The sequence below is a fragment of the Pyrus communis genome, chromosome 4, assembly GCF_963583255.1.
Source record: "Pyrus communis chromosome 4, drPyrComm1.1, whole genome shotgun sequence".
Taxonomy (NCBI): Eukaryota; Viridiplantae; Streptophyta; class Magnoliopsida; order Rosales; family Rosaceae; genus Pyrus; species Pyrus communis.
In genome coordinates, this window is record NC_084806.1 from 14,114,930 (window position 1) to 14,136,791 (window position 21,862).

The 21,862-nt window shown below is 36.3% G+C and overlaps 2 protein-coding genes and 1 pseudogene across 2 annotated transcripts; all 3 read left to right on the forward strand.

Moving 5' to 3' along the window:
• The first annotated feature begins 1,402 nt into the window (after nt 1-1,402).
• On the forward strand, nt 1,403-3,798 carry LOC137732731 (uncharacterized). The gene is made up of 5 exons (XM_068472014.1): nt 1,403-1,775; nt 2,007-2,226; nt 2,400-2,498; nt 2,604-2,733; nt 3,274-3,798. Exons 1-5 carry the CDS (start codon nt 1,403-1,405, stop codon nt 3,796-3,798), a joined length of 1,347 nt encoding a protein of 448 aa, XP_068328115.1.
• Nucleotides 3,799-7,264: 3,466 nt separating this feature from the next.
• LOC137732369 (serine/threonine-protein kinase BLUS1-like) lies at nt 7,265-13,796 on the forward strand (annotated as a pseudogene).
• Nucleotides 13,797-20,360: 6,564 nt separating this feature from the next.
• LOC137732531 (transcriptional regulator SUPERMAN-like) lies at nt 20,361-21,625 on the forward strand. The gene has a single exon (XM_068471851.1). The coding sequence runs from the start codon at nt 20,753-20,755 to the stop codon at nt 21,458-21,460; it is 708 nt and encodes a 235-aa protein (XP_068327952.1). The 5' UTR covers nt 20,361-20,752; the 3' UTR covers nt 21,461-21,625.
• Nucleotides 21,626-21,862: the final 237 nt, after the last annotated feature.

Here is a 21,862-nt window from a genome sequence, read left to right on the forward strand (position 1 = left end):
TGATAGGGAAATCTTCCTGATGACAGATGGGTTGAGACAGCCACTTAGTTTTTGGATGAGGAGGTTGCATCATGGTGGAGACAGGAATCATTCCAGTTGTCAGCGGAAGATGCTGCAAATTGGGAGATTTTTAAGCATCTATTTCATAAGAGATTTATACCTCCGGAGTATTTGTATTGTAAGAGGGAAGAATTCTCGCGTTTGAAACAAGGGAAAATGTTAGCTACTGAGTATCATTGGAGATTCACTGATTTGTCCCGATATTGTCCAAAGATTGCTGCAAATCCTGCTGACATGCTTCAACGTTTTAAGTGGGGTACTTAAAAAGTTACGTTTTACGGCGACTTCAACTCCTTGTTCTACATATCAAGAGTTCTTTGAACTTTTACTTTGGGTTGAGGACATAGAAAATGCTCCAAATGACAGTGACGAGGAGGAAGAAAAAGATAATAACCAGAAGAAAAGTAATAATAAAGATAAATGGCAGTCATCGCATAGTTCTCACAAGACACAAAGTTTTAAACGAAGTGGTACTAGTTCTGGCTCACCCAGTAGGGGTTCAAATTCTACTTCACCGCGGAGGGGCATCAAGTCCTCTGGAGGTTCCCGTTTTCAGAGACAGAGAGATTTTAATAGTTCTGGTGCCCTATTCTGTCGTAGGTGTAATAGACGACATTTTGGAGAGTGTAAACAAGGCAATAGACGATGTTTTGTTTATGGTTAGACAAGACATCAGGCTTATCAGTGCCCACAGAGCCAGCAGAAACCCCAGTATGCATTACCACTAGTTGTTCCTTTACAGTAGGTCCCAGGGCCTTATGGTTATACCCCGAAGGGTTATGATGGAGCATACCATTATCAAGGAGATATAGCTCTATATTCTGGAGGACTGTATCAGTACCCACACGATCTGTATCATCAGGGTGGTTACGCTTAGTATCCAGGAGGTTATAAGCCATATCTGCCATATCCAGGTGGTAGATCACAATGGTATCCTGGAGGACAATCCTAGAACGTTGAGGTTGCTTTTAGTACTGCTGATTCGACTAGGAAGCCTAACCAGCTTGGTCAGGGATAAGGTATGCAGGGACATGGAAACCAAGGTAATAGGGGTCATGAAGGCCGATAGCAGGCATAAGGCCGTGTTCATCATATCATTATGCAAGATGCTCAGATTAACCCTAATCTGATTATGGGTACCTTGAATATTATTGGCCATTTTTCTAAAGTATTAATTTTTTCATGTGCCACATATTCTGTTATTTCTCATACGTTTGTTCAAACGACGTAACCCTACCTCACACCTCTTGGTTACGAGTTAGAGTTTCTGATGCCTAAAGGTGAGACATGTTTCGTTAGCTGGGTATGCCAAGGATGTCCTGTTCTGGTGGAGGACATCGTCATGCCAGCTAATCTTGTTCTATTAGATATCGTTGATTTTGATGTTATTTTGGGCATGGATTGGTTACATTACAATCTTGCCAAGTTGGATTGTTACGAGAAGATAGTAACTTTCCATTGGCCGAGCTTGCCTATGGTTACCTTTGTGAGTGTGCTTAGTGGATTGAAACACAATGTTATTTTTTCCGTGAGGGCTAAGCGGTTATTGAGGAAAGGTTGTCAATATTATTTGGCTCACGTGGTATTGAATGAGGATACTTCTACCCATGTGGAGGATGTACGTGTAGTCAGATGTTTTCCTGATGTTTTCCCTTATGATTTACCTGGATTACCACCAGCTCGAGAAGTAAAGTTCACCATTGATTTACTTCCAGGTACAGATCCTATTTCCTTAACCCCTTATCGAATGGCTTCTGCTGAGTTGAGGGAATTGAAAACCCAGTTGTAGGAATTGATTGATAAGGGTTTCATTCAGCCTAGTATTTCACCTTGGGGAGCTCCAGTTTTATTTGTACGGAAGAAATACGGGACTTTGAGGCTATTTATTGATTATCGACCGCTGAATCGGGTAACGATTAAAAATCGTTATCTATTATCTCATATAGATGATTTGTTTGACCAACTTCAAGGTGCTTGTGTGTTTTCCAAGATGGATTTGAGGTCTGGGTATTATCAATTGAAAATTAGGAGTAAAGATGTCTTTAAGATAGCTTTTAGGACTAGATATGGTCATTACTGGTTTCTTGTGATGCAGTTCGAGTTAACGAATGCACCAGCAGCTTTTATGGACCTGATGAATCGAGTATTTAAGCCGTATCTCGACAGGTTTATTATTGTCTTTATTGATTATATTTTGGTATATTCTAAGTCTAAGGTAGAACACACTTGACATTTCACTCTGGTTTTGAAGAAATTGAGGGAACTTCAGTTGTACGCTAAGTTTAGTAAATACCAATTCCGTTTGGATCAAGTGTTGTTTTTGGGACATGTGATATCAGCCCAGGGTATTTTGGTAGATCATTAGAAAGTAGCTGTAGTGAGGAATTGGGAACAGCCATGGACCGTTATAGAAGTACAGAGTTTCCTCGGCTTAGCAGGTTACTATCGCCGTTTGGTTAAAGATTTTTTGACCATAGCTTTATCACTAACGAGGTTGACTAGAAAAATATTAAATTTGAGTGCGATGATGATTGTGAGCGGAGTTTCCAGCAGCTAAAGTATTGTCTTACTTACGCACCTGTTTTGGCGCTTCCAAACGACAGTGGTAATTTTGAGATTTACAGTGATGCTTTATTGAATGGTTTGGGCGGTGTGTTAATGCAGCATGGCAGGGTAATCACATATGCCTCGTGACAGTTGAAACCTCACGAGATGAATTACCCCGCACACGATCTTGAGCTAGCAGCTATTATTTTTTCCTTGAAGATTTAGAGGCATTATTTGTATGGGGAAAAGTGCAAGTTTTTCATAGATCATAAAAGCCTCAAGTACATTTTCACCCAGAATGATCTTAACCTTCGATAATGGAGGTGGATAGAATTGCTCAGCGACTCTGATTGCATGATTGAGTATCACCCTGGTCGTGAGAACACAGTGGCAGACGCACTTAGTGGGAAATCACTTGGCCGCCTTAATGCCTTATATGCTTTCCATATTCCCCTCCTCACATAATTGAGATCCACCGGAGTGAAATTAGAGGTGGAAGATCGGGAAGAAGGTTTACTTGCTAGTTTCTAGGTTAGACCGATTTTGATAGATCACGTGCCTGAGACTCAAGCAGAGGATTCAGAGTCTTAGGAATTAATAGAGGTAGTGTCACGAGGGAAAAAGAAAGGTCTCAGGATCCGAAAACCTAATGGCATGCTTATGCAGGGAGATCGAATGTATATGTCGAATATTGCAGAACTAAAGAAAGAGATACTCGATGAAGCACATATTTCGGCTTATGCGATGCATCCTGGGAGTACCAAGATGTATCACACCATTCGACCTTTCTACTACTGGCCTGGTATGAAGAGAGAAATTGTTGAATATGTGAGTCGATGTGCAATTTGTCAGCAAGTCAAAGCTGAGAGGAAGAAACCTTTTGGATTAATGCATACATTTCCCGTTCCTCAGTGGAAATGGGAAGATATTACCTTGGACTTCATGTATAAACTTCCTCGTATGCGAAATGTTTATGCTGACATTTGGGTGATAGTGGTTCAGCTTACCAAGTTAGCACACTTTATACCAATTCGAGAGAAATATTCTTTAAGCCGATTAGCTGAGCTATTTATATCAGAGATTGTTAAATACCACGGGGTTTTGGTTAGTATTATTTCTGATCGAGATCCTAGGTTCACTTCTAAGTTTCAGGTGGCTTTAGGAAGCTCTTGGTTCGAGATTGCTTTATAGTACGGCGTATCATCCACAAACTGACGAGCAATCTGAGAGAGCTATCTAGATGCTAGAAGATATGCTGAGATCTTTAGTACTGCAGTTTGGCGAAGCTTGGCATAAGCGTTTGGATTTGATTGAGTTTGCCTACAATAATAGTTACCATTCTAGCATTGGTATGTCACCGTTCGAGGCACTCTATGGTAAGCCCTGTCATACTTCTCTATGTTGGTCAGAAGTTGGCGAGAGGGTGTTAGTGGGCCTTGAGATTGTTGATGAGACTACCCAAAATATTCAGGTAATTAAAGCTAAGTTGAAAGGGGCCTAAGATTGACAAAAGAGCCTTGCCGATAAATACGCAATTGATAGAGTGTATAAAGTTGGAGATTGGGTATTTCTAAAGCTATCTCCGTGGAAGGGTGTAGTACGGTTCGGTAAGAAAGGTAAATTAAGTCCTTGCTACATTGGACCTTACCAAATCACTAAACGAATCGGTAAAGTCGCCTACAAACTCGAGTTACCTCCAGAGCTATCAAAGGTGCATGACGTTTTTCACGTCTCTATTCTTCGTCATTATGTCTTTGATCCATCACACATAATACCTCCTCAGCCACTATAAATTAATCCAGACTTGACATATGACGAGAAGCCAATGACGATCTTAGATTGGAAGGATAAAGTTTTTAGGAACAAAACTATGCGCATGGTGAAAGTTTTGTGGAGGAACCATTCAGTGGAGGAGGCCATTTGGGAGACAGAGGATTGTATGTGAGATTTATATCCATGCCTATTTTATTGATATTGATATGTTATTGTGCTAGTGTGCTGAAATTTCGGGGACGAAATTTTCTTGGGGGGGGGGGTAGGTTGTGACGACCCGTCCAAAATTATTGTATATATTTCCTCCCTAAGAGTGTAAGGTGATGATAATGCCCTAGAAGCTTAGTGATGTGGATGTATGCATATAGTTTTAAATTATTTTTCTCGCTGACATAATTAAATTGTATGCGTCGTGTCAAGTGTGTTGACGTGAGTTAGGGCCGAATTGGGTTCGTAATGAAAATGTTACGGATCAATAAGTGAGATTGGGTTGGTTTTATTCCTATTTGGACTCTTTTGTGTAAGCCCTAAATTCTATAGACCAATTACGGCGTGAGACCATTTTAAATTGGCTAACTCGTGACCACACACACACACACACACACACGTGCAACCCTCACGTTCTCCTTTCTTCTTTCTCTCTCTCTTTCTCGTTCGTATGACCTGAGGCCTCCAACCTTCAAACACCATCAGATTTTACAGATCAAACTCAAGGTTTCTATAACCATACTTCTCTCGAGCTCTAGAATCTTGTGGTTCCATTTGTTAAGTGCGTTGATCTCGAAAACCCTAGAATTTAGAAACTCCAGCGAAGAGCTAAAATAGCTTCGACGTGAGGGTGATCCACTTGGTTTTGAGGCTTAGTAAGGCACTCACTCAACTTCCCTAGCATTTTAGACTAGTTTTGGAGAAGTTTGGGCGTCGGAATAAGCACGATCATGGAATTGCAGAGTTAGCCGGTTTTTCCAAGAATTTTTCTGGCCGTTTTCCATCAGTTTTAGGACTTCAAATAGGTGTGGTTGTGTTCTAGACTTCAAGAGCTTCAAATCTATATAAAATTCGTGAATTTTGGTTGAGAATTGAGGGAGATATTAAGGTTTTAAGATTTTCCAGAATTGGGCATTGTAGATGGCGGCTCTGGCGAAGACCGCCGGAGAAGACATAGAATATTCCATCAACTTTGACAGAATATACTAACGGCATCAGGTAAATCTAACATAATATGCTTTTATTTAACAGAATATTCCCTAACGCCATTATGGTTTCCGTTTAACATGCCTGAGCGTGGCTGACGCGTGAGACATCAGAAAATTTTTCTAAAAATATGGGGATGCTTGTGGTGTTGAGCAGGCAACAGTGGTATATTCAAACACCCCAATTGAGCAGCGTATGAGAAGTTATTACACGGTTTTGGTTATGTACTTTCGAATTAATGTTAAATTAGTTGTTTCACATATAGGTAAGACTTTTTTGGAGGATGAGCGTAGCCAAACGAGACTCGGGGATTACGACCCTGCTACATACCAGTGATGGGCTTTTGGTTTTCTATATATACGTATATATGTTTTACATTGCCTAGAAACTCATCTAAATGGAATTATGTTTTTAAGTGCCATGTCATACTTGCATTTCATTTTAGTATGTGCATTAGTATGGGTATGCATAATATTGAATAACGCTGCGGAGGCCTATGTATGCTTCAGGTGAATATTGTATGATGGTAGTGGTTGCATTGTGTATGGTTATACGTAGATGCATTTAGAGCTCATTATCCTGCACCCCGGTGTTAGTGCTCCCGCTCGAGGCTAGGGCACAGCCTTCACGTGATTGTTCACCTCCCACACCATACGCTCACCTTGGATCCAAGTTTGGTGCCAGCTTGTCGTACAAACCACATTAGGTGGTTCCGACTCGTAGGTGACCCACGATTCATCGCACAACCTTCATGTGATCGTAGCACTTGAGCGTACTTATTTACACCTAGCCTGTCTACCAGACCACATTAGGTGGTTCTGACTTGTGTGCAATAATTGTTTTATGAGCTATGGGTTCAGCCATATAGGTCACGTTAGGTGACTCCGGCTGACATATCTTTTTATATTGATTCACATCACCTGATTACATATTTATTACTAAGATACTTGACATGGCATATACTTGGTTTCATTTCTCTCGAGCATGATTTTACATACGTATGTATTATTATTTTCTGGGAAATTATACAGGTTTATGGTGAGGCGTTATTATTTTTGGAAAGAGAAATGGTTTCAAAAAGCTTTGTTTTTGCCCACTCACGTTTTTTGTTTTGCGCCCCTCCAGGTTCTAGTTAAACGTTCGTGTTGGTGGTTTACAAGGACCTACGGCGGTTCTGATAGACTCCAAATAATGTAGGAATTTCTTTCTTGTCTTTTATAATTAATATTTAGCTAGCTAGACTGCATCTACCTATGTTCTGACTATGTGTATCTATACTTTAAACACTTCTACTCGCACTTGTGTATGTATCTAGTGTAAACTAGCTAGTTTGGTTTTTATTTACCCACATTTTCATATCTCTATCACTTTCGCATTGCGCACATGGCTACGTCATCCTCACGTGATGGCCAACACGCTTTGATTCAGGTCAGGGTGTGTCATCATAGGGCGATTTGATAATTTCATCCCCAATTGCAATAGGAAAGCCCCAAAAAAGCAAATAGCAGTAGACGCTTACATGCATCATCCTAAAGCTACACTCACCATCAAACCTTTCACAAGATTACTCCTTAAAACCCAACTTTTCTTTCTTCTTCAGAATACATTCATCTTCTCCATCAAAACCCACTTCCTAGAAATCCCAAAAACTCATTTTCGATCCTTTAAGATTTCATTGTTTTCATCTTCAATGGCAACTTCCTCTTCTTCCCGCTAAGAAAACCCAAAGACCAAAAGGGTCCAATTTCTGTTGGACCCCACCTCCTACTAACAGATGTAGAAATAGAAACAACTTTCAAAACGAAGGGGACTAAACAGGAACAAGAGGGATCCACCGAAGAAGATCCTTCCCCTTCCCTTTTTTTCGGAAGAAAATGAGGATACGGATAAAATCGATGGAACGAAAGAGATCTGAGTGAATGGAAAGGAAAAAACAAAGGATCAATTCCACTTTAAAGAAACACAGTATAAAAGGACCTGTTTATGAAACTTATTATCTGAATAGGAATCAAGAACAAGAAAATTCAAAGTTAGAAATATTAAAAAAAAAAAAAGATATCTTCTGGTTTGAAAAACCTATTGTGACTATTCTTTTCGACTATAAACGTTGGAACCGTCCGTTACGATATATAAAAAACAGTTGATTTGAAAAGTCTGTAAGAAATGAAATGTCACAATATTTTTTTTCTACATGTCAAAATGATGGAAAAGAAAGAAGATCTTTTACGTACCCACCCAGTTTAGCAACTTTTTTTGAAATGATACAAAGAAAGATGTCTCTATTCACAAAAGAAACATTCCCCTCTAATGAATTTTATAATCATTGGAGTTATACCAACGAATATAAAAAGAAAAACCTAAGGAAGCCCTTGTTATGAATGTACTCGAAAAAAGAACTAGATTGTGTACTGATAAGACTAAAAACGAATACTTACCAAAAATATATGATCCTTTTGTCAATGGCCCCTACCGCGGACGAATCAAAAAATTGTTTACACTCTCAAGCATAAATGAAGCTTCTGTAAAAAATTACAAGATTCGGATAAATAAATTTCATGGTATCCTTCTTATTATTAATTACTTAGAATTTGAACAAAAATAAAATTCATTTGATAGAAAATCATTAACAACATAAATTTTTTATTTATTAAATTTAATCAATGAATTGGTTGTAAAATACACATCAAATTTTAATTTTAAAAGACTTTTTTTTAGTTATAGAACATGAACAAGTAAGAATTGATTCAGAGGATCGATTCAAAATTTTAAAATTATTATTTGATGCAATTAGAACTGTTCCCAATAATAAAATGATTAAAAAAAATCTATTGGAATAAAAGAAATTAATAAAAAAAGTTCCTCGATGGTCATACAAATTAACCAATGATTTTGAACAACAAGAGAGGGAAACCAAAGAAACTGTGGTAGCGGATCATCAGATTCGTTCAAGAAAATCCAAATGTGTAGTGATTTTAACTGATAACCAACAAAATACTGATGCTTATACTAATACCAAAGAAACTAATAATACTGATCAAACAAGCAAAGTTGCTTTGATAAGTTATTCCCAACAATCTGATTTTCGTCGAGACATAATCAAAGGCTCCATGCGTGCTCAAAGACGTAAAAGAGTTACTTAGAAACTCTTTGAAGCAAATGCGCATTCCCCTCTTTTTTTGGACCGAATAGACATTTTTTTTTATTTTTTATTTTTTTTGATATTTCTGAACGGATGAAATTTTTTTTAGAAATTGGATGTGGAAAAACACAGAATTCACAAAAAAGAAGAACACAAAGAAAGAAGAAAGTGCGTAAACAAATAGCGGAATCGTCAGATAGTATTTTACTTGCTCAAGTAATGAGAGGTTTTTTATTAGTAACCCAATCAATTCTTAGAAAATATATTATATTACCTTCATTGATAATAGCTAAAAATATCGTCTGTATACTATTATTTCAATTTCCAGAATGGTATGAGGACTTAAAGGATTGGAATAGAGAAATGCATGTTAAATGTGCCTATAACGGTGTTCAATTATCAAAAAAAGAATTTCCAAAAAACTGGTTAACTGACGACATTCAGATCAAGATCCTATTTCCTTTTCGTCTTAAACCTTGGCACAGAAAAAGCAAGGTCAAAAAAATGATTTTTTTTTTTTTTAACAATTTTTGGAATTGTAGCTGAACTACCTTTTGGTTCTCCCAAAAAAAAAAACTTTCATTTTTTGAACCGATTTTAAACGAACTCAAAAACAAAAAGAAATAAAAAATAAAAAATTGCAAAGGAAATGCTTTATAATTCTAGGAATTTTTAAAGAACAAACAAAATTGTTTCTAAATGTCTCAAAAAAACCAAAAAAATGGATCATTAAAAACATTCTATTTATAAAAGAAATAATAAAAGAACTCTAAAAATAAACACAATTATATTATTTGGATTGAGAGAAATAGAAGTATATGAATTGAGTGAAATCAAAAAAGATTCACTAATTAGATCTCAGGATTGGACAAATTATTTATTAACAGAAAAAAAAATGCAAGATCTGATTGATAGAATAAACACAATCATAAATCAAATAGAAAAAATTACAAAAGACAAGAAAAAGGGATTTATAACTTCAGATAGAAATTTGAGTTCTAACAAAATAAGTTATGATGATAAAAGATTGGAATCACAAAAAAATATTTGGCAGATATTAAAAAGAAGAACTGCTTGATTAATCCGTAAATCCCATTATTTTATAATATTTTTCATTGAAAAGATATACATAGATATCTTTCTATCTATGTATATCTTTCCAATGAATACAGGAAATATTATTGAAATTATTGACCAACTCCTTATCAATTTCGATTCATTTCAATATGAATTGAACAACAATTCAACCGATTCAATTGACTATAATAAAAAAAAAGTACGGAACAAAGGCATATTTTCTATTGTTAATAGAATGGATTGAATAATTTCTATTTTAGACATAAACAATCTTTAATTAAAGGGAAATAAATGTAATGTAATAAAACCGAACAGAGTTTAATGTGCATTGCTAATTCTATAAATTTTTTACTGTCGCACCATGACAATTGCACCTATCAAAGCGGCTAAAAGAATCTAAATGAATTCAAATGGAAGAAAAAAAATATGTTGATAAATGAATTCCAATTTGTTGACTATTACTTATCAAATCTTGCTCTATAATCTGGTTTGATCTTGTAGTCCAAATAATTCCGTACCATGACGTATCCGTAATAATAATCATGAGTAAAACAAAAATACTTGTACAAACTAGCAAAGTAACCACATCCCCAATGATCCAAAGATTCAAATCTTTGTAATATTGTGAACCATTCATGAACATCATAGCAAATACAATTAAAACATTTATAACTCCCACATAAATAAGGAGTTGTGCAACAACTACAAAATAAGAGTTTAATAGAATATAAAATAAGGATATACAAACAAGAACCAGTCCTAATGAAAAGGCAGAATAAATGGGGTTGGTAAATAATACCACCCCCATACCTCCTAGTATAAGAACTGATCCTAGAAATACTAAAAGAAAATCATGTATTGGTCCGGGCAAATCCATTATATGTAAAATAAGAGATAAATAAATAGAAATGTTTTTCATGACCTTATTGATGAGACCCGACCAGAAATATTTTTTTATTTTTTATTTTTTTATTTTTATGATTTTTGAGCAATTCCTAATTTAATCCTAAGTAAATAAATACTAAGGGATATGAATAAATGTGAGTACTATTATTGGACTAATTTCATTCTTTATCTGAAAGAGTCGTTCTAATTCTAAACGATATATTTTTCAACAACTATGGATATATTAATTAATGGATTTTCAATCCAAATTAAGAAGCGTTTCTTACCAACCAATCAATAGTTGGTATTTGTAGTTATTGACCAAACAACACGAAAGAAACCTAAATTGTAGTATCCCACATCGCCCGTGAGGGCGTGGTCTTTGGGCCTTATATGTCCATGCCTGCATGTACCTTTCAGTGAGGCCTTTTGGAGCTGCGGCTTGCAAAGACAAAACCGTGCAGTAGCCCTGCTGTCTGCGACCTAGTCCAGGGCAGGGAATGTCAAAGCGGACAATATCACTGCGAGGGAAGGCGGGATGTGACATAAATTCCTTCTATATTAGTTATTAGTAAAGTAATTATAAATTATTCGTTAATAAGAGATTTACTTATTTATTTGAGGCGAATTCAAAATTGTTCGAATTGTATAATCGTCAATTACTGACATTGGTAAACAACCCAAAGCAATTTGATTATAATTCAATTCGTGACAATCATAAGTAGAAAGTTCATTATAAACAATTTGTTGGACAATACTCAACGTAATTACCACAAAATATACAGACTTCGAAATCAATACTGTAATTAAGCAGTCGTTTCTTGTGAATATCAGTTTCCAATTTCCAATCAACAACGGGTAGATCTATAAGACATACACGAACGCATACTTCACAAGCAATACATTTATCAAATTCAAAATGGATTCGACCGCGGAAATGCTCTGCGGTGATTGATTTTTCATAAGGATATTGAATAGTTATGGGTAAACGATTTGCGTGGGATAAAGTAATCATGAAACATTGACCAATGTACCTTGCAACTCGTACTGTTTGTTGACCATAATTCATGAACCCAGTTACCATAGAGAACATATCGTTAATATATATATGAATAGTTTTATGTTTGTTTATTTCTCTTGTTTGAGACACGTTGTTAATAATAGATTACCGAGAGAAATAGGTAAAAGAAATTTCCATCCAAGATTCAATAGTTGGTCCATTCTTAGCCTCGGTAAAGTCCATCTTGTTGTGATAGGAATGAACAAGAACAAATAAGTTTTAGCTAATGTAATAAAGATACCAATTATCGCTCCAAAAACTCCACATATTTTATTTATTTCAAAAAGCTCAGAAACATATATGTCCGGAATAGATATATTCCAACCTCCCAAGTAAAGATCTGTTACAAATAATGAAGAAACCAATAGGGTTAGCTAGGAAGCAACATAAAATAATGCAAATTTTATACCCAAAGTATTCGGTTTGATAACCTGCTACTAACTCTTCTTCTGTTTCTGGTAAATCAAAAGGTAATCTCTCACATTCTGCTAGGGAAGAAATAATAAAAATGATAAACCCTATAGGCCGATGCCACAAATTCAATCCCCAAAAACCATATTTTGATTGCGCCTCAACAATATCAATTGTACTTGAACTGTTAGATAATTATAGTCGGTGATACCATCACTGTTACCATCGCTATTATAGAACAGTACATGAGATTTTCACCTCATACAGCTCCTTGAAGGCTAGAAATAAATATAGGGATTGCGTCATATTCTTTTTTGAATCTTGATATGTTTGTAGGATGGATAACTATTTGACGGTCCCAAATTAGACCAGTGAATTCTGTCTGTTATAATTATTTTAATTCAAAATTAAATAAAAAAAAAGTACTTCTGAATTGATCTCATCCTTTCTTTAATTTAATAATTTCAGTAATAACTTCAATTCCTCTTTGTTCAGTAATAACTTAACTGTTTAATAAAATACTTCTTGTAAAAATATCATTGTTGAAATTGGATACGGAAACAGCTTTGTCGTCCACAAGGCCGTCTCCACCGCCATGAATTCTACTATCGTCGCCATCAAGTCCATCTCGACCAATCCTGGGCCCATTTTGCTTGCACTAAGACTCTGTTTCTTCTTTCCCACCCCAAAATTCTTTCTATGCATTGATCATTCACCATCGACCACCGTCTTTGGATGGTTAAGCCGTTCATGTCCGCTAGTTCTCTGCAATCCATAATCTTCTCTGCTTTACCAGAAAGATTGCTAGAGCCCTGCATTGCTATCGTTCTCAAAGAGACGTTAAACGTCATGTCGTATCTTCACAATCAGGGCCTCCTCCACAGAGACATCAAGACCGAAAATATATTGATTGATTCTGATGGGTCCGTCTAGCTCGCCGATTTCGGGGTCTCTTCTTCTGTCTACGAGGTCAATTCAGCTGCGGAGTCGTCTACTTGGCTAACTGACATCGCTAGAACACTGTACTGGATGGAACCTGAGGTGATATATTCGCACAACAATGCCGATATTTGGTCGTTTGGGATCACGGCGCTGGAATTGGCTCGTGGCGGCCTTCTGCCGTCAAAGTCTCTGCTTCTGAAGATAACTAAAATGTTATGGTTTTCAGATTACGAAACCCAGAACAAAGCTTTCAAGAACAAGAAGTTCTCTAAGGCCTTCAAAGACTTGGTGGGTTCTTGCCTCGATCAAGACCAGGGGAAGAGACCGATGGCAGAGAGGCTGCTGAGGCACTCATTTTTCAAGAATTGCAGGGGAGGAGATTCTTTGATGATGAATGTGCTTCTGGGTTTGCCGAGCGTTGAAGAGAGGTTCAAGAGGAAGAGGAAGATGATGAAGGGGAGTTGGTGAGGCAGAGGGCTAGGGATATGAGATTTAGCCGCGGGAAATTCAATGAGGATGAGTTTGATATCGACCCGATTTTTCCAACTCAATCTTCTTGCAGCGATTTGGTTTTTTCGACTGAGTCATTCAATGATTCAGTTGTGAAAATGGTAAGATTTGGTGGGGAAACCGGCCGTCACTCAACCGAGTTCACCAAGTGGAGCTTGAGAGGACGAGGGCTATATGGGTGCTAATAGTCAGAGAGGAGCAAATAAGGCAGGAGATTGAAAGGCTGAGGACAGAGGCGGACAATGAGAGGGAAAAGAATTTCCGGTTGGAAATGGAATTGGGATTTGTCAGGATTCAAATTTCTGCTGAAAACAATGATGTCACTGCTACTGAAAATTGTTCTTTTTGCACATGGATTAGAAATTGCTTCATGCTCAAGAATGTTTTCTTAAAAAATAGGGAAGTATTAGTAATATGTTCTTGAAATGAAATATATGCTGCATAAGTCATGATTTTCATAATTGGTTTAAGGCTTGGTGTTATTTCTTAAATTCTGTTTTGTTTTGCAAGATATGATTATTTAATATTTTAGAAAATTTGGTTTAGGTAAATAAATAATTTCATATTCGGGCATAGGTCGATGAAAACGTGTGTTTTGCTGTGTTTAGGAATTGAGTTTTAATTAGCACAAGTGAAACTAGCTTTGGGTTGAAGCTTGGATCCTCTGTTTTCTCCTTGTTATTACTTTAGGTTGTTAAATGAAACAGCTTTGTTTTTTGGCCTTCTAGTGGAACTAACGGAAGAAAAAAGGAGAAGAAAAATGCCAAATGGATCGATTGGCTGGGTTGGGGCCATGAGTGAGCCTTTTGCCACTCAATGACTTTTGTCTATATGACTATGAACCTCATATGCAATTGAGCCAGTCGAAAAGAAAACTCTAAGTCGATTTATTTTCTCAACAAGAACATGATAAAATATTTAACTTTATAGCCACAACAATTTTTCTTACAAACTTTTGTTTTGTTTTCTTGTCAAGCATCCAATCTTAAACAAATAGGCTCTAAAAAGCCCAAGATTTCACTATTTGACGTGAAATACACACAAGAATCTTACTTATATTATGTGTGACATTTTTTTGCAAGTAAAACATGAAATTTTTTTGTTAGAAACAGAGGAGACAAAGCATGATATCATGCTCTTAGAGCAATTTCACTAGGGGTGGGCAAACGGGTCTAGGACCTACAGCGCGGGGCGGGTATAGCCGGTTTGGGGTAGGTCCGAATTTAGTAGAAGAGAAACAGGACCGGGGGGGGGGGGGGGGCATAGGTATTTACGAGGCGGGGTAGGTCCAAAATTTTACTATCCTGAAGCCCCAGACCGACCCGTTTATAACATACCAAAAGCATATTTGAGCTTCGGCATCCACCATTTCTCTCAATCCCTCCTTTATTTCTACAACTTTCTCCTTCCTTCAAACTTTCTCACACATGCCACAGACCTCTGCACTCACGACCCTCAAATTTCTCTTGGACCCGACACCCAAAGGTAAATTTTAGTCTCATCCTTCTTTGATTTTGTTTCTAATGTTTAGATTAAGGAAAAATTGAAGGACAATGTCCCTTGCATGTTGTTATATGTGTAGGGATCTTGTAATCAAAGGGTATAAACTCAGATCCCTTTTGTTGATTTTGAAAAGGAACTAGAGACAAAGTGGAACCCATTGATTTTGAGTCTAATATTGAAATGGTATAAACCTAGATCCCTTTGTTGATTTTGGATAAATGGTGCCATGATTTTATATGTATGGATCCACGGGTCCAGAAATTTGTTGTCTCAAAAAATTTGTTGAATCAAATGATGCCTGAATCATTTTGGTCCCCAAAAACTTTGTTCTTTGTCTTATTTGTGAGTCCATGATTTTATGTGCATGCATCCATAACTCTGTAGATCTATTGATATGCCTTGCAGGAGCAGCGAGCTGCGTTGTGGTGGTTTGCCTCGATGCTTTAGTGCAGTGAAGCAAAGAGAGGGTGGTCGAGAAAGTTCAGATTTTGGCCTTGTTTATGGTCCAACAAATGAGTGGTGGTGGATGGATGGTGTTGAACCTTGTGCGGGGATGGTAAAAATTCAGGATTTTTTTTTTTCCCAAAAAAAAAAAAAAAAAAAAAAAAAGATCCGTGGAACCGGTCCGTTTCAAACAAGCTGGGTTAGGTCCGGTTCCCGTATTAAAATTTGTTGCACCCGTCCGGATCGGGTCATTTTCTTTTAAAATCAGGTCCGATCTGGTCCTTTTAAATTTGAGCCCGGCTCAATCCATGCCCAGCCCTAATTTCACCCCTTGCCAAATGACAAGGGCAAGGGATTCTCAATTTCCCTTTAACCTAAAAACCTCCTCAAGTGACCTAAATGTGTGAGGGCAAATGGTGGCCAAGCCAAGTGTGACCCAATGCTCGTGCAAGAATTGTCCAGCCTTCTGCTTGCTTGCAAGAATTGCCCGACCCAATGACCTTAGCCATGTTTGCTATTTTTTGGTATCTAGTGCGCGTCTTACACACGCAATAGAGAGAGAGTAGGCCATCATTTCGTTGTCATCGGCCCCAACTTGTAAAAGAAACCTAGTCCCCCTAACGGCTATGCACGTGACATTCTATGGGCCATTGAATTTGAAATGTTTACAAGATTAATTAAATCGAGTTAAAATTTAAAAAAAAAAAAAAAAAGTGAATAAAAGTTTAAAAAAATCGGAAAAAATAAAGAGAATTCAGAAGAAAAAAAATTCAAAAGCATATTTCTAAAAGCATAAAAAAATGCTTTGCAATTTCACAGTTTATTTGACGTTCATTGAAAAGAGTTTACAAAATTTATTAAATAACTTTTAGGGTTGTAATACATTTAATTATGCATTAAAAATAAAAAATTATTTTTTGATTAGTGATCATCCTTGTTCTTACCCAACACATGGAGTTGCACAAAAACAATTACTTTTCAGAGTGACTAACAAAGGCAACCAATGTCATTGCCCTTACCCTTGCCCTTTCCCTTACCCTTGCCCTTTCCAAACTGGTGTAATTGCTCTAATAGCATGCTAGCTAAAATGTGAAAATCCAAGCCAAACCAATTACCAAGCAATTGATGGTACTGCAACCTAGTAGTATTCATCTTCACTTGTAAGTGAGAGGTTTTATGTTCGATTCTCGTCAAATAAGAATTTGAATTACATTATTGCTAGCCCATTGTGAGGCTAAGCCCACCAGCCATCCGTCTCAGTGTAGATAATATCGATTGTTCAAAAAAAAAAAAAAAAAAAAAAAAAGCCAAATCACTTTGCAACGGGTGTAGATGCCCATAATCTTTAAAGCTCTTGTGCCAAACTTCCATTTTTTGACATAAGATACTAATCACGCTGGACTTCTATGTGGAAAACTCTCGAGACATAATAACACTACTACATTCTGAAAAAAAAAAAATTAAAACAAGGCACTCTTTACCGGTTTATCCCAGCTTTAAATTGTAGGATAGGAAGGCTTTCCTCCCTTCTATAAAACGTCCTCGCCTCCATTAAAAATGATTAATCTTTTACGACCATTTTACCTTAAGCTAAAGCTTTGTAAAATGTGGTTTCCGTTGGTTATCGGAAAAGTATGCACAACCGAATTGAAAATTATTCTTAACAAAGTTCAAATTAACTAAGCAATAAATGTATGATTTACTTGTGTTAATTGGGAACCATGGTTCATCAATTTTCTTGTTCATTTAACTTATTTTCCTAGATATATCAGAGTTTTGACACACACACATGAGAAATTTTTCAGTGTGACTGTTACATGGGATGGTACAACATATGTTACTATACAAATAGTGGGATATGTTTGTTAAAAAGTTGATAACTTAAAAATAAAAATTTTCACCACTTATAAAAACACGTGATATACCCCGTGTTCCAGTCACAATGAAAATTTTCTCCACACAGAGATCGTGTGATGGGAGGTTTTCTTTTTCCTGGTTTTTCTTGGCTTTATTGAGACAAGAGAGGCCGGTCCAAGGATTTCAACTTTGACGAGACAGCATGGAGAACCCTGTAATTTTGATGACTGACAAATATATCATTAAGCTCCAATAGGCCTCTATATATATAGTCATCGTTTCGTCTGTTTCTCATTGTCCCTAATGCATAAACATGGTAATTATCAAAACAAAATCCCCATTAGTTATTGCAGCAGTCGAATATTTCATCGGCTATGCTGCTTACATGGTACAAATATTAATATATCTGTACTGTTTCAAGAAAAAAATAAAACTATGAGTGGAACAGACGGCACCAGTTTGCACACTGCGGGTAAACCCTGCCACTCAGGCTCTAGAACCTTAGAACAATCACAAACCGTGTTTAGCATTCCATGGACTCACCTAATTGGCCAATGGGTCTTTTACTAAATCTCTGAAGTTTTGGTAGGATCTTTTGGCTGTGTGGGTTTTCTGATGAAACTTTCACTCCTTTTTTACCACAAAATGCAAAGAAGCAATCTGCGTACACTCAGATTTCTTTTCTTTTGAGATATTGAGAGTGTGTAAACCAATGCATTCACTTATCTTTGAATATATATATATATATATACACATGTATATATTATACTTAAAAGTATCTGGTAACAACATGTAAAGCAGTTTAGCAACTCGACCTACTACTTATCAGCCAGCCTATATGCAATGTAACATGCGCGCGTAATTGGAAAATAAAACAAGAGGTCAAGAAAATATGGAAGGTATATATATAGAAGCGGAAAGAAACCTTAATTTATTTTCCGATTGAAAGAAATTTTATCTGGCACTATTAATATGATGAACTAATGATATTCTTGTGTAGTTGTAAGTGAGATGTTTAAGACTAGACTCAGCTGAAGGTGAATTTGATACAAGATTATTATGACTGACTAATTGTGTATCTTCTTAACAGTACCAAGATTATACAGAATATGTAGAAGATCTCAAAGAAGAAGAAAAATATATACGAAGAAAACTTAGATAAGAAGAAAGAGAATTATGTATATTCCATTCATGAATGGTTGATTTGTTACAAAATGAGCTCAATCCACTCTTTTGTACGAGCATAACTGCCTCTCTTACACTCTGCGCCAAACTAACCAATTTTATCCAATACTAGTAATGACATCGCAATCTTATCTTAATACAATCTCACCTATACTAATGATGACATGGCACTCCTTATCAGTCAATGTAGGTCAACATTAGCCAAAATTTCCCGTCCCTTGGTGTAGAATATTATTACATATATGTTTTTTTACGAAAAAAATTTACAAATTCTTCTCAAGCTATTATGCATAAATAAATAACATGAAGGAATGAAACTACAATGTTCCATTAAATTTACGAGTGATGTTAAAGGTACCACACTTTCTACGCACATTTTTAGTGAATCGTATCATAAGATAAGTATGGTATGTATGTGCTAAATGATTAGGAAATTCTACAATTCTCTTCAAAAAAGGGTACTACTCCCTGTTTTAATAAAATTAGATTATAATTGTTCAAGTTTACTGTCCAAAGCATAATAATGGTGATCTTATAGAATGATATTGTTTACGACACTGGCGACAAATTATTACACCATGAACATCTTATTACAATACAGACATAAGTTATTGTGAATGAACATCATGAAACTACCTATTATTGTTATTCACTTTTGAGCTTCATACCTTTAGATATAACGGTGCTATAACAAGATGTTGATAATCAACATCTGAACTACAATAAACGTAAGTTATTGTTAGTGAATGAATCATATTATGGGAGAAGTACAATACCTATGTGCTCAATGATGGTAAGGTACATAATAACACAGAATTACATTACTATTATTGTAGTAAGGTTTGATTTTTGATTTTGATTTTGATTTTGATTTTTATGTTATAGATGTCATATTACACTATCAAGATAAGATATTATATTTCATGAACGTAATCACTTACAAACACCTCGTTGGATTAAAGTGTACCGATATTTTGTTTAGGGGTACCATAAACTATCGTCTAATCTAATGAATAACATTAAAGAAACACCTTAACCACGCCAAGTATGCATGCAAATTATGGGGTTTGATGCAAATTATGGGAGTTAATTAAGAAACCTCTTAATAAAACAAGTAGTGAATGAGTCTCATAAATGACTAATGATGAATATTGGCTGAAAATTCATGCTTGTGAAATTAATGAGATCACACTAGTACACTCGTCCGTTTCAACAAATTTTATACATAACAGGAAATATGGCATTTGCTTTTGTGGGAAATAGTGCATCTACCCTAGTTTCACTGGATATGTATATGCAAGGATGACCTAACATAATAAATTTAAGGATAATGCTAGGAAAACTAATTTTTTTAAACCAAATTCGGAAATCAAATGATATGGTTGAATTATTAATTAAGTATCTATTAACGTGCTTGTTTGGTTTGTATTGGTGACACAATATTTGATTTGCAATTTGGTTTAAAAAATTTGGTTTCCTTAACATTATCCTAAATTTAAACTTCACCAATAATTAGAAGGTTCAGCTGATGATCAAAGATCAGTTTACCAATCTAATTATATTGTGCAATTTCTTTAGAGCTAATGCTCACAAATATCGGAGCTTGGGAATAAGTTAATTAATAATATATTAATACACGATTAGTATAGTTAGAGTTTCTCAGCTACTGGCCAATTACAATGAGACATGTACTGAAGCTCACGTACAAAGCCAATATATATGATAGTTGGGATACAAATGAATGGCATCCACAAAAACTGAGAGCTAGATTTGGCAAAAAGGTATAACCCTAGCAGACCGAGGTTCGACGTATAGTAAGCAGTGACCAAACATATGGGACACTTTCATGGGTACCCTCCAATCGGATTTTCAGTCTTTCGTTTACAAATTTGACGGCCTTTTATTCACACAAAAACTTTAATCACTGTTCTTTCTCTCTCTCTCTCTCTCTCTCTGAGAGACTCAAACCCCAATACTTCATGATCAGTTTTTTTTTTTCTCAGGTCAGTCACCTCCCTTTAATTTATTCTTCTTTTTATGTTTCAGTTTCTCTCTATTTTTCCATGAACGAATTTTCTGAGAGATTTTGTTTGGTCATCATGCTTTTTGACTTGATATGATTTGTGCTAGCTTGTTAGGTCTGACTGATTAATCAAAGCATACGCATGGAGAAAAAGAGTTTGGTGAGCAACAGCTTGAAAGATCATGCTGGTATTGTCACCAGAACCATTAGGAGCAGCAAGACTACCTATGAAGAAGAAGATTACAATATTGATGGGTTTTCATGGCCCCCAAGATCGTACGCTTGTAGCTTCTGCAAAAGAGAATTTAGATCTGCTCAAGCTCTTGGTGGCCATATGAATGTTCACCGAAGAGACCGAGCCAGGCTCAAAGGCTCATCCCCAAGAGACGGTCAGCACGCTAGCACTATTCTTAACCTTAACCTCAACAAAGTTCCAAACCCTAACCCTAATTTTTCATCAATACCATCACCAACCTCACCATCCTCCTTGATTTCACCATTTAGTAGCACATTACCCTCTTTGATATCACCATCAGCTCCTCCTTCACCTACTTTTTTCGTGTCATCTAGCGAAAATATAAAATGGGTTGTAGGAGACACCATTTTTAATCACCATCTAAACCTCAAAGGCTCGGATCTTGGCACTAAAGTGAAGAAGAGTGCAAAATCATTTTGTGAAGTAGGAGATCGTCAACGCGATGGTTTCATTGGAGAAGAAGAACATGGGTGCATAAAGACTTTCAAGGTAGCTGATCATCCTCATCATCCGATTCTTAGGTTGGACTTGGAGATTGGTCTACCTGGTGACTCAAATAAGGAGGACTTAGATTTGGAACTTCGATTGGGATAGTCCTAGCTTTGATTTGGACAACAAGATGAAAAAGGCACAACAATTAGAAGAGACGCTATTTGAATCTGAGATTATTATCAGTCCAGGCAGCTTTGATTGAATTAATGTATGAATTTATGATGTTATCCCCGGTTGACTTAATTTTATAACTTATATTTTTATGTATTTGGCATGCAATTTTCTATTTTATTGTTAGTACATCATATTCTTGATGAATTATTTATCAAATAAGCATAGTTTTCGTTAATATCTTGATTCAGAGGGGAAAATTAGCCTACCAGTCACAGAGTTTAATCGCAGTTGATGACTGAGTTATATATGAGGTTTGACTACTGATGTCCCCTTCTTTTCCCTTTAGAAGGAGGGGGCAGTGAGTCATGAGTGAGGGAGTGAGAGAGATAG

Coding starts and splice junctions, on each gene's coding strand:
- LOC137732531 (XM_068471851.1), top strand. CDS start 20,753: ATGGAGAAAAAGAGTTTGGTGAGCAACAGCTTGAAAGATCATGCTGGT.
- LOC137732731 (XM_068472014.1), top strand. CDS start 1,403: ATGCCAGCTAATCTTGTTCTATTAGATATCGTTGATTTTGATGTTATT. Junction 1,776..2,006: donor CACCATTGATTTACTTCCAG/GTACAGATCCTA, acceptor TATCTCATATAG/ATGATTTGTTTGACCAACTT. Junction 2,734..3,273: donor TGTTAATGCAGCATGGCAGG/GTAATCACATAT, acceptor ATGCTTATGCAG/GGAGATCGAATGTATATGTC.